The sequence below is a fragment of the Manacus candei genome, unplaced genomic scaffold (assembly GCF_025592945.1).
Source record: "Manacus candei isolate 608988 ecotype Guabito, Panama unplaced genomic scaffold, ASM2559294v1 h1tg000009l, whole genome shotgun sequence".
In the NCBI taxonomy this organism is placed as follows: Eukaryota; Metazoa; Chordata; class Aves; order Passeriformes; family Pipridae; genus Manacus; species Manacus candei.
Genome location: NW_026138057.1, coordinates 1,772,529 through 1,789,381, shown reverse-complemented (window position 1 = coordinate 1,789,381; position 16,853 = coordinate 1,772,529). Strand labels below are relative to the sequence as shown.

Sequence of the window (16,853 nt, the reverse complement as noted above, 5' to 3'; positions counted from 1 at the left end):
ATAAAATGCTATCAATTACTTAAATGTATAGCGTGTCCAAGCTAACAAACCAGATTTTTAAAAGCAATGTGATTGGAGGGAGGACTTACATAACATATTTCCTCAAAATTGTATCTTAATTTCAGTCTAATTTCAGAAAAACTGATGTTAGTTCTTACTTTTAGGGAACTGGCAAACATGGTATAGGATTTTGACAGAAAGCCATTAGTTAGTATAGCTTTTGGTACCTTTTCCACACTGTAGCTGATGCACAGGGCTAAGCAATGCTCTAAAATCAAATTTCTCTCAAGACAAGTTTAGCTGACAGAGCCAAGAACAAAATACTGGAGCTTCTGATTTCCAGGGCATGCTAGGACTACACACATATCTCTCTAATCACAATTACTACTCTTTTTTTCCTCCTAAAATAAGTGTAGAATAAACAGCGCCCACAATCTTTTCCTACAGCTCTCAGAACATCTTGAAAGATGTCATCATTAAAAAAAAAAAAAAAAAAGAGGAAATATTTCAAATAATTTGATTAAATTAGAAAAAAACCCAACCCAAACCAGAAGCAGGACACTAGCTAGGCTCTTCCAGTACTTATCTACCAGAATGTGTTTGCACAGGGTAGTAATAAAAGAATCATCTGAATGCGAGCATCATCAAGTTCTTGCACTGAACTTTTCCCTACCTTTTATTATTTTTTAACTACATATAATTGCAGTTGTTAACCATGTAGGTGTGCAAAACCCCTGTGTCTTGGGAAGGGGGGCATTTTGGTGGGTGCAGGGGCTGGTGTGGAGGAAAAAGGCCTTTGTTGCCTCTCGTGCAATTTTGAGAACCTGGAAGCCCAAATCTTTATTGTATTTTTTTTTTTACTACATGTCATTTCCTCTTTGCTGCACACAATATGAAGTCTCTTTCCCTCGGTTATGTCTTTGTTATTAAGCTCCTCCTGATAGATTTAATCCTTTTATTCCCACATCAAATTTGAAACATTTGTAGAATGTACTGGAAAGCTCCAGAGTTCCATTTAAAGTATCTGGACATTAATTCACTGTTTCTCTAGGGATGAGTGTGGCCTTTTTCCTCTCCCAAGTAAAACATCCCCACGCTTTATTTTTTATAATTTTAATAACTAAAAAAGATGAGTGATACAAATCAGATGGGTTTCTCTGTGGCTTGGATTTTGTTTTTTTTTTTTTGTAATTCCAGGAACATTTCATCGATAATTAAATCCCAGGTAATTTGGATATATGGAGGAAAAAGGAGAATCAGGTGAGCTAGACTAGGACACACATCACTGAAGGCCTTGGTACACTGGAAATTTGTTTTATTTGCTTGATGTGTTCTACTTCCCCTCTAAACAAGTATCTAAATTTTAATCATTGCTCTACCTCTAAGACTAATTACAATTTTTCAGTGTGCTATTTCTTTTTTTTTTTTTTTTTTTTTTAAATTTTGAGAAGCTTTAATCACAGATGCCCCAAATAATATTTATGCAGGACTCCAGAAACTATTCCTTCAGTGACTTACAAAATTACTGTCCATCTTCTCTGCTGTTTTGTAGTCAAAGTACTTCCCTAAAAACTCAGACAGAAATCCCAACCGGGTGTGCCAGGAGATACATATCAAAAGCACACTTTAAATATTTATGATCTGATAGATGTCACCATTCAGTTTGCATTTTTACTTAAAAGGAAAATTTTATCCTGTTACAGTTCCTATATTAAAAGGTTTATACTTTACTTTTATGTAGTTTTACACATTTTCCCTTTGTTTATCTATTCTTTAAGGACTTTTCAAGATATTAAAGGGAAGTAATAATCTCTTTCATTCTTCATACATCCCAGAGATCCCAACCAGACTGAGGCATTTAGCACCAGACATTTGCAACGTGACTGGAAGAAGCTACACAGTGAAATGGCTGCAGCCAGCCCTGCAGCCCCCAAGACAAAACATTATTCTGCTTTTTTTCTCCGGGTTTTTTTTTTCCTCAAGGGTTTCCCTGGGCTGAGTTCAAGAGGAAGTAGTGTTTGCAACTGCTGATGAAGTGCAGTAACAGGTACCACTGTGGCAGAAGAGTAAACCACACAGAAGCCCATCACACAGACATTCAATCTCCTGAAAGGGAGAGAAATAAATAAGAGATGATGTAGAAATAGAGAGATGTATGAATGAGGCGAACAGTAAAAAACAGTCAAATGACCAAAAAAAAAAATACAAAGTGCCTAGAAGCTGCCAAAAAAATGCTATATTAGAAGCTCATAAAACCTTGGTCGAGTCTACAAAACTAAGAAGGGAACAACTCAGAGTTTAGAAAAGCTTGCTGAAGGGAGAAGAACAGAAAATGACATAAAAAAAATTTAAACTGTGAAGTGAGAGGGAATTTGATAGTGTAAAGAGTTGTGGAGGTATCCAATATCCAAGACAGATTTACAGAAATTAATGGCAGCGGGTTCATAAAACTGACACATCTGTGGGTATCCAAGACAACATATTTATGTTTTGAATGGAAGGACTGTTGAGCATTCTTATTTTCCCTTCTTTTTTTCAGGTAGTGATAGAGATGTTTAGTCACACTGCAGACTGCCCCACAGCTGGAAACATAAAATTGTAGGTATGCAAGCTGAATGTTAATCTGAAAGGCCCCATGACAGGTCTAAAATGCTTGCAACATCAGTACATCCAGTTTACTCAGCTCCTGCAACTTCAGACAGGAGGATATCAGGAAATAAAATGCTGGTGAAACACTCTACCTTTAAACTGAGAAACAAATACTTTTTGGTGCCAAAAAGAAAGATTCCTTTCAAGGCAGATTTTCCAAAATGTCCTACAAACACAGTAAATACTACAGAAGTCTCCTGACCTACCTAAGCAAATCATTATCAGTCAGACAGCTTGAATTTATTTATGTCCTTCCGTGCAATAAGAGACAAGATTGTTTTAGGGCTGGTCAATAGGATGAGATTGATATGATTTATTATAATTAACAGGCTCAGTTGCAAAGCATCCAGTGTACACAGGTGGGGAAAAGAGAGCAAGTTTCCTGGCTGAAACTAGGACACTGTTGTGACTTAAAAAGGAATGTTCACATTTTTGAGATTGACCCTATATATACACTCTCACAGACCAAAGACATCAGTGATCACAGGTGAAATAACAGCTTTAAGGATATCAAGTTTTCACACATATAAAACTCAGAAGAAAAGCAAGAGAACTGAACAAAACAGACAAAGGCAAGAGAACAAGAATAAAATTAAAAATAACATTTTCAACTGCAAAGAGCTTCACAAAATGAAGCAATGGAAAGGGTAACTACACCCTGATTTAGGCAAGTTGTTTGCAGAGAAAAAGATAAGGAGGGAAAGAAATATGATGCTGCGCAAATGGTTTATGTTTCATGTTTCTATTCCAAGGTCAAATTTCAAAGTAAATTCAGTTTAATACCAGTAAAAATTAAATAAATCACTTTTTATATTTTATCTGGAATTTTGAAATCAATCTGGCATTAATATTCATGGCGCACAAAGCTTAAGAAAACATTTTAAGAATGTGAGGGGTTTTAAAATTTTATTAAGAATCTCAGGTCTGAGCTTGTATTTCCTTTCTCCTCCTCTTGCTGTTTCTTTTTAAATCAGGTAATAACAATGTGAACAAAGTTTCACCCTGTATCAATAACCTACAGAACTGTTTCCCCTCTGAAAAAGCAGCAAGAGTTCCAGAGGTGTATCATCAAACCAAGCACCCGTAGCAAGGAGTCAACAGTTACATTCAACAAAATACTATTTCTGAATACACACGGTCATTTTTGCTTTGCTATTTAGAGCAATTCACCAGTGCTTTGTCTGCCCACTACAACAAAATGTGCTTTATATACCAAGCCAAACCACAGTCGCTTTCAATAAGAGGCCTGAATGGAGATGACAATCAAATGTTCCTCTTACCTCGTTTTGGAGGTCTCGGATCATTTTGCTCTTCCTTTCCATTTCAGTCTTCAAAAAGTTAATCTGCAAGGTTAAAGACACGCTGAGTGTGAGTTGTTGAGATGCACATCAGCTGTGACCATGAAGTATTTTTTTTATGCTTCTTGCAGCTTTGTAAAAAAAAAAAAAGCGACCACCAGACAAAAAATTTCGCTTATATATCAAATTGGTATAGGCCACAGCTAAATATTTGCTAAATCTACAAACATTTAGCATATTTACTAGAAAACTTACAATCCAAAGAAGAAAATCGTTGTACGTAAATAGACTTACTTTTGCTTTGCACCAGTAGACGTGGTGCTTATCTTTCACAAGGAAGTTCAATGTGATCCTCAGAGAACTAAGGAGTTTTACAACAGTATTAACTGATTCTGTGACATACAATTCTTTTTACCCTCTAAGAATGTATCTATCATAGCAGGTTTCTGACAGAGTTATTTGATTTGAATGCTACGGGGCTGGTCCTGATGAGATAAATACCTCGACCCTGATCAGACTCACCTGTGGAATCAAGAGTATTACATGTAAAAGCATTCACATACGGTCTCTAGTTCCTAATTAACTCCATGACTTGCCTTGGAAAGCAGAATTCCAATCTTAGGTTTAAGACTGAATTTAATCAAACACAGTTTAAAACACCGTTTTTACAAATCAGTCTAACTTTCTTTCAGGACCGAGCTTTCCTCACAGCTTATGGAATACAATGGGAGAAAGGATAATATATTGATAACAACTAGGATTAAAAGAACCCATTCCTGTCATTTTGAAGGAATATGCTCTTGGATACCTCAATTATCAAAATTCTCATCCCTGTTTACCCAGTGTCCTATGCTGTGTTCTCTCCCTGTTGATGCAAAACTCTATCCAAGTTCGAGGGAAGCTACAACCATTCTGACATTGAGACAGACGTGTAAAGAAAAATAAAACCCCTGTAAAGAAAAAAATACTTAGATTGGAGAGACATTGACCCAAAGATTCATGGTTTGGATGTCGTGTAGGTAAAAAATTAGGCTGAATCTACATGACATGACAGCTGTTCTTAGAATCATGTCCAAACTTGAGCAGACATGTCAGTAATTTGAAAAATGTCACTGAATTTGATATCACCCTCACTTGTATCAAAAGGGAAGTCACAGAATTCCATTATCATTTAAGACAGAAATGTAGGTAGGGAGTGCACAAGACTAGAGCCACCTGACATGCATAAACAGACAAAAGTTAGGAAGAGTTTGTAAAAGAAATACCAGTTGCTTTGGCTGTGGAAATACTAACTCCACATCCAGCTACCACTGAAGATGATGCTTTATCAGAGGACAAACATATTCAGCACCTGCCTGGCAAGGACAAAATTATTGAAATTTAGTCCATATATACTAGATAATAAACATGAAGATTTTGCACAACAAAAAATAAAGGTCACAATCGAAAATATGAGATCAAGATGAATGGGGAAAAATGTAAAATAGCTATTTGCATGGTTATTTTGTTTTTTTCAGCTGTTCAAAAGTATTGCCAGCTACCACTAAATACTGACAAAAATAATATACTGACCTCCATTAAAGAGTGTTCCCTTTCTTAGACCTAATGCTCAGGAGAACATTAATATGCTTTCAAAGCACTTGGCTTCTAACTATGAATATATATGAAATAATTAATGAGATTTGACACCAAAATTATTATCTCTACATTGCTTGGATCTTCTAGGGAAGAGATAATTAGGACAATCCAGCACTATTAATTTAACAGCAATATATGTTGGTTAAATCAGTAATTTTGTTGATTACTATGCACATACACATGCATTTTATACCACTGATATGGACATCCTAGAGAGTGTAAACATACTGTTCAAGCTTATCTGAATAATTAGAAGATATTTTTACAACATTAAAAAGAATAATTTCAGTATTAATTAAGAATTCATTCATTTTTGCATTCATATTATAACAGCATTTTTAAAGGTCCTCTAAATCTCTGACAGCTGAAGGGCCACTTAGTCACGAGGTATGGCTATGGAGGGTTACACAGGAGGGGTTTATGTGGCTTGTCTACTGGAGCCCACACAGAGATAACCTAATCTAGCCATTGAAGTGTGCCTGTGTGGATAATTTCATGCTTTAAGGCAGATCAGTCTGTATCAGACCATTTGCACGGTGCTTTTAGTCAGTCTCAAGGACAAGACACAACACCATTTTCCAGAAGAGATGTAAAAATTCTGCTTCGAGTCACTAAATCCTCATAGCATAATAAACAAGAACAGGCATTTATACCCAGCTCTAAATTAAGAGGGACAAAACATAAATAATTGACCAAAAAAACTTCCTGCATTTCTTCCTCCCTTCTACCCACACTTTGTTCTTGTTTGACATTCAGCACTTTTCCCATGTTGTCTCCCTTTAAGTGCTGTAATTATGAAAATACCTGATGAAAATGTGTTGTTCTGAGGATAAACTCTTCAACACTAAGCAAGGACACTGCTTCCATATCCCAGAGACAGGAAGTGTTAAATACTATTAAAAGCAGAGCTAAATAGTTTTTTTACCTATTTCTTACATGGATGTAACTTTTAAGCTGCGAGTTACAGTTTGATTAGTAGAAAAGACTTTTGTCAAAGAAACATTTAGGACTTTGGGAACATAAAATCATAAAAACTTTTACTAAACAAAATAAATATTTTTGAAGTGAAAAGAACATCTGATCTTTTTATTAAAAATCTCACAGGCGTGAGGGTAACACTGAATTAAATTCCCCATATATTAGCCTTTATTAGGGCTAATTTATTAGGGCTATTAATATATTCCCCATATATTAGCCTTTTATTACTGCAGATATCCTCCTGATTTCAAAATAACCACATTGTGTATGGTTTCTTTTTATAAGTCATTCATAATGTGTTGTTTAATTCTCATTTTTCATAGTGAACACTGAGCAACTGGGAAAAAGGAAATTACACAGACCTATTTTCTCCTTTATTTTGACAGACAGCACTGTAATTGTATTGTCAAACAATTCCATCAACGTATCTTCTTAAAAATTGCTAACATGACATAAAATACTAACAGGAACAACATATAAAAGGTAGACTAAGCTTACTTTAGACAAATTATTTTTGAGTGTTTCCATGTTTCATTCTTTATTTTCTCCCACATCCAGAGCTATCCAGCTCTTTTTATAAACTTTAACTGCAGTTAATGGGAAATAACTTTGCAAACTTGCTAAAAATATGGCTATTTCTTAACATGCAAGCAGTTAGCACGAAGTACAGCAAAGCAAAGAGCCCTTCTCCAAGAAGCTCTGAGAGCCTTTTAACCCAATGAAGAAATACAGAATTACTACTTGTTCTACAAATTCATTGAAAAAAAAACCAAACAAAATAAAACACTTTTAGGGTTACACATGCCATTTGCCCTGTGCCTTTCTGCTAACTAAAGTGAAAATTAGTCTGTGGCCTCTAATGCTGTTTGTGGAAGAAGTGGTTCCACTTCACATTTAGAGATAATAGCTTGACATTATTAATATCTTTTTTCACTTTACAAAAACTTATTAAAAATGACTTAGGTATTTGATGTTAAGTGCAGCACAAAAAAGCTCTGTTAACCTTCATTGATTGTTAAAGAGGACACCAGGTTATCTGGAACAATGTCTTACACGTTTTACAGGCACATTGTATAACTAAACCCAGTATGGCCCTTCTGAAATGCTTTTTGGTATAAAAATAATACACAGTTCTAGTGTGGGATAGTCTATAAAGAAACTCCTTCACACCAAAGACTGTTTCAGAGATATGTTGAACTAGGCAGCATAGTCAATTTAAAGCATCCTTATCATAACTAGTGTTTCTCTGCATATTTTATTATCCCAGGCAGAGCAGCTGACACAATAGGCTTGAATGTGTCTGAGGTCTGCCCTAAATTTCCTGGAAAAGCCCCATCTCAAGGCAGAGTGCTGCTGTTCTTCGTGTGTTAGTGCTCCAGATGCAGAAGACAATCCAGAAGGATCCAGAAAAGGAGTGTTAAGGCCCCTCAGGTCAGCCCTCAGTGTGATTACTAAAGAGCAGGAGTGTCTTTACACATCCTTTTACTTTCCTTAAGCCTGAGCTGCTGCTTCTACCCTCAGAAAGTTGTTACTACCCAGCAGCAGCTCCACTGGCTGCCCTCTGAGACAGCACCCACCAACTAGAGTTGGTACCCACCAACAGGTCAGCAGCTGCTCAGAACAGCAACTTCTTTAGCTCTTGGCTAGTTGTTGGTTTCTCCAGCCTTAAAGGGTCAAAGAATGGAAAAGCAAGCACAAGGACACTGATAACTCTCTTTCTGATGAATCATTTGTGCAAGGACAGTGAAGAGCCTTGCCATATATTACACAAGAAGACATGGATGCAAAGTCTCATGTTTTGCTGTGCTGTGTCCTTTGTTCTTTTGGTTTGGTCAGAGTCCTTGAATAATTCCCAGGTTACTTTTCATGTAATTTGACTTGATTCCTGTAAATTCTTACTTACACTTCTACATTTACCTAATAAAGAACACCTTCAGGCAGGTGTTGCCTGTTGAATATAAACAGCCAATTAACATGCCCACAGTAAGCACTGTACTGTGCCTTCATGGTAAGTGCAGAAAAGAAATATATATTTCCATCCTTCCCTCTCCCACCACTGTTTTATTAGTCTTTGAGAAATGTAATTCTACTCTTATTGACTCTGATGAAAATCAGGATTCACTTCACCAAATCCTATAGAATAAGATGTGCTTTAATTAGGCTAGAAGCTAGTCTCACAATTCATTAAATTAGAATTAGATTCAAGCTCCTATCCTCTAGCTAGTCTTGCCTCAAAATGCCTAGACTTTCTTCCATAGATTACACATTGCTTCCAGAAAAATGTGAAACACATGGAAAAAAACAGGTATAAAGTAACGTTGTGTGTCAGTAATAATATCTATTTCCATTTCCACTGCAGTTTTCAGGTGAGGATCCTGACGTGCTTTTTAAATATTCATTCAGTCTCGCTGTATTGTCGAGCCTCATTATGTACATTGCACCCTGAGGCATAAAGAAGTAAATATCACAAACCAAGGACACAGTTCTGCTTCCCTCAGAATTAGCAGCAAGTTTAATATGCTATTAGTGGCAAGTATTGAGAATTCAGTTTCTCTAACCATCTGCCCACACTCCAAGCCAAGCTCTGCTATAAACTCAGAGGAGTTTTTTCTGGTTTCTGCACTAGGTGGTATTTTGCTCACAGTTAACAGTAGATTTTGTGTACAACAAATCTTGTGCTCTTCCCAAAGCTAGGGTAGGGACTGAATTTACACAAGGCAGTGTTGCTCAAATTAAAGGAAGTGCTGTATCACAAAAACAAACAAAGCAAGTAATCCACGCACTACATCTGAGATTTATGTAACCAACCCACAACTGAATTAGTCTTGAATATCAAAATCTAATATGAAGATTAAATAATGAAATATGTATTCCACCTTTCATTTGTAGGACTAGAATTCACTGTGCTTTTAAAGTCAGTGGGAATACGCTCGTGCACCTGAAAAAAAGACAACACTCCCACCTCTTAACATTCTATGATTCTGTGATTTTATATAGATTGCCTCAGTACAAAACCACCTTAGAACTGAAGTGCAGATTTGTTTTTCTGGATATATGCTGCCCTGGCTTTTGAGAAAAAACCACAAAATATGTTACCCTTTCCAAGCTCAATACAGCTTTGATTACTTCTCTCCACCTCTCAGGAAGAAAGAAGTTTCTTTTTTTTTTTTCTAGACAAAATTACATGTACCAAATATTCACTAAATACATGTGAGACACAAGATCACATAAAAAAGTATCTTTACACTTCAGACTTTTGAGCAACAAAGGTAAAAAATGTGTTTTCAAAAATCATATTAATTGACAGAAACTTGCAAAAGGAATAGTCTGATCCAAAATCTACACTGTTTCTAATTAGAAGGTAGCATGTAAAGCATGCACTCTTACATCTTGTTCACCAAGGGCATAAAGCCACATAAAATCACATCATTGTAAGTATTTGCTAAATTCAATAATTACTTTTAAACCATTGTCTTGGAGGATCTCTTGTTTTGTGAACCTGGAAGGCAGTGGGATCTTAATAAATAAATCAGTGGTTATTCAATACAAAACAAAAAATAGGTTTATAAACCCTTCTAGCAGCTTTTTTTCAGGTACAGAGTTCAAATCAAGGAATATTTAAGGTTTGAAGGAACCTCTGGGGATTGTCTAGTGAACTTATGCTCAGTGGTGTCCATGTTATAGGAATATTACTAACCAACATAGGAAAAATTTCCTTTTTACACCTTAGTAAACGTGATTCTACTTTTTTTTTTTCTCCTGCAATAGCAAAATGTGGCAATTTATGCTCCAAAACACGACATTGCTACACCAAAAATTGTACAATTTATCCAGAAACAGAATTTCAATAAAGCATGAAATCTTAATGGCTCTTAATAATACCTTCCTACACTGATAATTAGTTTTAGTATGGTCAAAACTTGACACTTCATTATCCATTTTGTTGCTGAAAATCTGTAGTGATTCAAAAAAAGTCAGTGGATGTATGACAGTGTACATTAGTTTGGATGAGATAGGAGGGTCCATAAAGGTAATCTAACCAGGGGAGAGGATTTAGGCCCAAGTCTCCAGACCACCAGACTCCCAAAGCTTATACACATCCCTAAATCCCACAGAAAATAGGGAAGAAGGGAATCTTAGAGCTTTTGAACATATAAACATTTTTTTTCAGCTCCTTTCTTCTGCAGCTTGCAGAGTGCTAACACATACATGAAATCCATTTATCTTTTTTACATAAAAAGTTATTTAAACTAATAACACATTCTCAAGGCAAGATTAAGGAAAAAAAAAACAGAAGAAACCCAAAAGTAATGAGGGAAGGACAGGGAATCACTCACGGTAGCCTGCTGCTTCTCTGCTTTCTCTGTTGCCTCTTTAAGCTGCTTTTGAAAGGCTTCCTGGAGAGACTTCATTTCTTCCCTGGTTTGTTGGAAACACAAAAAACACAAACATCAACACAAGTGTCCATCAGGAAATAGTTCTTCAGACTGAAGAAAGGGCACTTTTAATTATTCAGAGTAGCAGACAGATGTACTTTGTCTGTGAGCCTTCTGAATAAAGTCATAACAACCCCAGGAACTGCAGTGTGAATAGAAGACAAAAATTAGCTATGATGAAAATTAGCCACTGTTTATATCTGCTGAATAGCCTGCTGTGCAAAACATCTGTCAGTGTATAATATCTAGCAAAAAAGGACTGGCACCAAAAAAGTGAGGAAACTGGGCTACTCAAAATGCATTGACATGGAGCCATACTATTGTCAATAAGAAGCATTTATACCTGCTTTAAAATAAATAAATAAATAAATAAATAAATAAATAAATAAATAAATAAATCATGCTCTGATAAAATTCAGCCTTCACTTTACACTTTTTAGGAGACACAACATTCAGTAGAAGATTCTGGCATACAAGAAAAAAATAATAAAAAAAACCCAGGATAATTACTTGGATTGGGTTTTATTTGAAACAAAAAACCCCTTTGCATTACTGATGCAGAGAATTTCTCCACATTGCAAGAATTTTTTACCCACAGCACATGACACATTTTGGAGCTGGGGCAAAGTAGTGGAGTAACATATTTCAAAACAGCTGCAGAGCTTTTTCGGGGCTGTTGGTTGCACGGATGAACTTCCAGCAAAGACCAACACAAAACTGGGTTTACACACAGATAATAATTTAGCCCAGTGAAAACTGAACTGGAATGGAAACCACTTAGTTTATACAAGAACAAAACTTGTTAGCTGCTGGATTATCTTTCTTGCTAGCTGACAGCCCTACTACTTTCAGCCATTTCGGCAATGCTGGTACAGAGCAGATTTAATTGAAAAAGTGATTGAGCAGCATGAAACCAATACTCCATTAGCACAAACAGATGCCATGATTTCCAAGTGCCCATGATGCACAGAAAGAATAAAACTTGGGGCATTATAGTAAGAGACCAAGTTTTACTTGCAACTTGGGAAGCATTGAGGAATTTACACAGAAGGAATTTTTTTAAAAAAATCTAATTTGAAGTCAGCAGAACAAAATTCACTTACATAAGCTGAGGATTCTAGCACTCTAAACTTTACTATATCATCATTGTAGAGCACAATCAAAGTTGTGTTTACATCAAATGCAGCTCGTGTTTGTCCAAAGAAAGATCATAAGATTAACATTGGGCTGTATTTTGAATTTTGGTTTCAATAATAAATAGATCTAGAGCATAACACTACGCTCACCATTCTTGATTTACTGCAGATGAAACACAGTCTGAGGCTCCTGGAAAATAAACTGTGACCTTTCCTTAGTGAAATTCTACGAGGAGGATTCCTTGGTACAATTTTTAACACCTCTTTCTCACGCTGAACTTCTACACTTCCCTGGAAATGAAACCCAGTAAGTCTGTAAATATCTGGCCACAGCAGTAGCTCCAAGGCACTTCCTTGTACTGTCCTGTTTATTTTATTATTACTGCCTTTTATTTTCTGAAGGAGGGGGTGGGCTGCTCAGCAGCAGGTTGCACTGATCTAGTCTCTGTCTCTGGGAGCTGCTTTTGTGCAGGATACTCAGTGGCTGGATTCCCAAGAAGCAAAAGTCAACAGGTATTTTTGGGTGGACCTTGAGAGACTGTAAGTGGTGTTTAAAGGGAGAGATTAGGAAGCATACTTGTAGTATGTAGCAGAATTTTCTCTTAGCAGACTCAGTTTTCCCATCTGCAATGACTATCTATTTACTGAACATCCCATTTCATAAAAGAAAGTTGCTCAACAATCAAACCACCAAAAAACCACCTCCATGTATGATGAAGGATGGAGTCTGTGCCAAGGACAGCTGAGATGTCCACCTTAAGCTACACCCAAGCCACCTGAGTGTTTAAATAGGACATTAGCTGAAGTCTTGCCTTTATCATTTAATAAATTAGTCTGGAAAACCTGAAAGATCCTTATGTATTTGACCCTCCTTTATCACAGTAAAAATAAGGACTTCTACTGGTATTGTAGTGTGGATCTTAAATGTTGTGTGTTGAAGACTTGAAGGTCATTGTCTCACATGGCTTCTCTATAACAATGCAATTTCATATGTAGTTCTAATAAATACAACATCAACAATAACGTGGCCATGGAAATTAATTATTGCATTTCTAACAATGAAAGAAGTATGAAATTAATAAAGTTTCTTACTATATGTTTTTACTAAGGAAAAATATGAAGTCGAGATGCATACATTATATACTATCTTTTCAGCAAAAGCAGTCACTATAGTTACGTTTTCTTGTTATTAAAATTGTATTGATGTTTCTATTTGCTGGTCAGAATTCCAAGAATTAAGAGACACAGAATGATGAGACTTACTTGCAATGAAGCACTAGGAAATCTGAGACTAAGGACTAGGCTGGGAACCTGCATTCCCAGCCATGGAAACTCATTACTTTTTAAGTGCTCAATGAATAATTTGAAGTGAATACTTCTCTCTCCTCCTAAATCCCTTCCTCATAGATCATCCAGTGCAAGTACTCCTTGCACAATGACCACTGACTTGGAGTGTCTGCGTGCATGAACATTTAATTAAGAGGACTGAGTAAATATATATATAAATATATTATATCATCATCTCTAAATTCAGATATTGAGACATTTTAACAATTTAAATTTCTAAAAAGTCTGATTTTCTTTCTTAAGGAAAATTTCATGACTAAATCTTCCTGAGAAATTCAAAATGCCTTCCTTTAGCAGATGTCTCTTCATAGCATTTTAGTATCTTTTCCTACCATATGTCCAATATCAGCAAATCCATTATTTGCTTCAAAAAGAGCATTCCCTGCCTTTCTTTCACTGTTGCAACCAGCAGACTCTGGAACGCAGTAGTGTTTATAAAGCAAAAGAAAGGTGAAATTTGCCAGTCTGACAGTTTTCAGTCAGGAAATGGCAAGAGAAGGAGGGAGGTGAGGGTCTTACCTTTGCTTTATTCCCAGTTCTAGGAGTTTCTGTACGTCACTTTTGGTTGATGCTTCGTCATTTTTCAAAGACTGATAGCAATGAAAAAACTCTATTACCAAAGAGATTTTTAATTATTCATCCATGAAATTATTAATTTGCCCCCTGTTAATAAATTGACACTTATGAAAAATGGAGGGATAGACTGACTTTTTTTACTGTGACTCAAGCACAGCTAAATGTACACAGCTGTTTTCCCAATAATTAAGGAGAGTTCATCAAATAAGTACATTTCGAAACAGCCAAATCACTAAAAGCATTAGAATTGTCTGAAAAAGGTCAATGTGTACATACAGAAGATAATATTACAGCTCTTTGCTCATATCTGGATGCCTGCAGTGCTGAGCCTAAAACATCTCACAGTGTAATTTTGCTGAACACTGCCTTAGGCTGTGCTGCATTCTAAAATAACTTTGCTTCAAGGAGAAGCACATTTCCCTAAAAGGTAAGAAGAAAAACCCTACAACAATAAAGAGTGACAAAGCACTCAAAAAAACCCCATTAATTAAAACCAGAGAAGTCTGGAATATAAGACAACATAACACAATAATATAATACAGCACAGTACTGATACACAGCACTATAATTCTCCTGTGAAGAGGTACAGTGCTTTTCCTCTTTTATTTTTCCCATCTAGCTTCCATCAACATGGAGACAAAAATGTATTGTCAGAAAAACAGCGTCCCTTAAAAAGGCATGAAACACAGAGACAAATCTCTGCTGATAATGAGTTTTCACCACACCAACAGACTCCTCTGGGAAAAGACAAGTGCACTCTTAGCTGAATATCTGGTGGTTTTGGGACCTCAAATCCAGAGCAGCATATTCAACCTACTTGTTACTTCATTGCTATTGAGTAGACAAAGGGAGGGCCCAACTCACTAGGGTAAAATTTGCCATGAAAACACTGTGTTTATAATAACTACAAACCCAACAAAATAGATGAAATAATAATTATTCACATATTTAATGTTTAAAACCAAACAAACCAGAAACATATTTTTTTTGGGTAATTAACAGATATCAGTAAGAAAATATAAGTAAGTAATATAGGTAAGTAGTAATTCTATAAAAACTGAGACAGAACCTAACCTGAAGGTTTACTTTAATTCCCTGAAGTTCTTTAGAAGTCTTTAGCAGCTGGTGAAGTATGTTGCTCCTTTCCTTGAAGACTTCTTTCAGCTGCCTTTCCAGTTCTTCATAGCCCTGTCTAACACAGAAAATAAAAGCATGGCATCATCTCAAAGCATTAGTCAATGCCTCTGAAAACAGTCTCTGTTCACCCAAATTTAATTAATTCCAACGTCCTTTATAGATTCCAAATTAGACTGTGTCCCACTGTTCACCTGTATAACTTGATTTCTCCTAACACAGATAAATTGGTGGTTTAGATGTCAAAATGATGTGCTGCTTCTGAGTGTGCAAATCATCAAACCCAAACACTGCAAATGATGCATTGTCTGGGGTGAGCAGGAGGCAGAAAGGATGTATTTAGCACGAGTGATGGCACACAGTGTGAGACTTTTCCTACTTTAAAAGGTATATTCTGTGCAAGAAACAAAGCAAAACTTTGCAAGTGTGAAGTTTTGAGACCTCCAGTAATCTGAAGGAAGAACAATTCAAATCTATTTTAACTTAGTAAAGTTTAATCCATTCCATAATTTCTTCTCGCTTAAACCTCCTTACAGTATAAATTAGAATTGACAAATATGCTCAGGGGAATCAAAACTACCTATTAATTAAAGAATAAATCAAAATATTGTATCCTTTCCAAAGTGGTAATTTTTACTTGGAATGTAATCGTATATTTTAAAGCTTTTATAAGGTCCACAGTGAAATAAATCCAATTCATATCGCTTTACACTGAACGAAATACAAACCCAACTCTCACGTTCTGTTTCAGAAAAAAAAGGCAAACATTACAGTTAATGCTAAAGCAACATACTTTTTCATTAAAATTTCTGTTTTGAGGAAGACCAATCAGTGAATTGAAACACCTATTCCTATTACAACTTGATTTTATTTTTTTTTCCCCCTTCTTGCAGTACCTCTGCTTCTAAAAAGGGAGGGAAAAGAACTGAGATTTGCAACACATCACTAGTATTTTACCATGAGATTCAAGACCTTGAAATTAAGCAGGAATCTTAACAGTAATGGATTTTGAATACACACTTCAGCAAAGAAACCCAGAAAAGCAAATTATATTTGCTATCTAATATCAGTACTATCTACTTTAAAAATAGACAGCTCATAAAATATATATGATATTTATGAAAAAATAAAATTATTCTGTATTAAATGATGCTATAAACAACTAGAAGAGACTACAGAGACTAAAACATCTCTTTCATCAACACAAGACATTCAGCAAAGAATCTCAATATTATATTGAAGTTTCAGTAATAATTACATTCAGCTCTGACAGAATGTTGCAAACTAGAAAGTATACAGTTTTTTTCAGTCTGCACTTCTGATGAAACCATTTCTGCTGCACAATAAGAACTGAGGTGGTGTGGTTTGCAACAAAGCACTCAACACTTTCAGTTAAAGTCTTCAGCACAACTGTTAGGTCAGCTGTTGAATTTTACAGTAGAAGCTCTCTTTTGGAGGAAAGTTGAAATGAAAAAGAGGTGGGAGATTACACACACACACAAAAATTAAGCTTTCCCAGGATGGTAAAATAAAAACCACGATATTTCTGACGCATTTCACAGCTGGGAGACTAAAAAACTCACCAGTAAAATAGTTCCCTTGGGGAGTTTTGCTTTTTCTTTCAGTGTGTGGATGAATGTTACTTCAAGAAACGGCGGTTT

General features: G+C 35.8%; 1 protein-coding gene across 6 annotated transcripts in view; it reads right to left on the bottom strand.

The window, feature by feature from the left end:
• Window positions 1-16,853, bottom strand: part of LUZP2 (leucine zipper protein 2) — a 130,015-nt gene that overhangs the window by 55,895 nt on the left and 57,267 nt on the right. For all 6 annotated transcript variants that reach the window (XM_051777224.1, XM_051777227.1, XM_051777222.1 and 3 more), the window contains 4 exons: window positions 15,133-15,250; window positions 14,002-14,072; window positions 10,901-10,982; window positions 3,930-3,992 (listed from right to left, as the gene is read on the bottom strand). In XM_051777224.1, coding sequence (XP_051633184.1) covers window positions 3,930-3,992; window positions 10,901-10,982; window positions 14,002-14,072; window positions 15,133-15,250 — 334 coding nt within the window. The remainder of the gene's footprint in view (window positions 1-3,929; window positions 3,993-10,900; window positions 10,983-14,001; window positions 14,073-15,132; window positions 15,251-16,853) is intronic.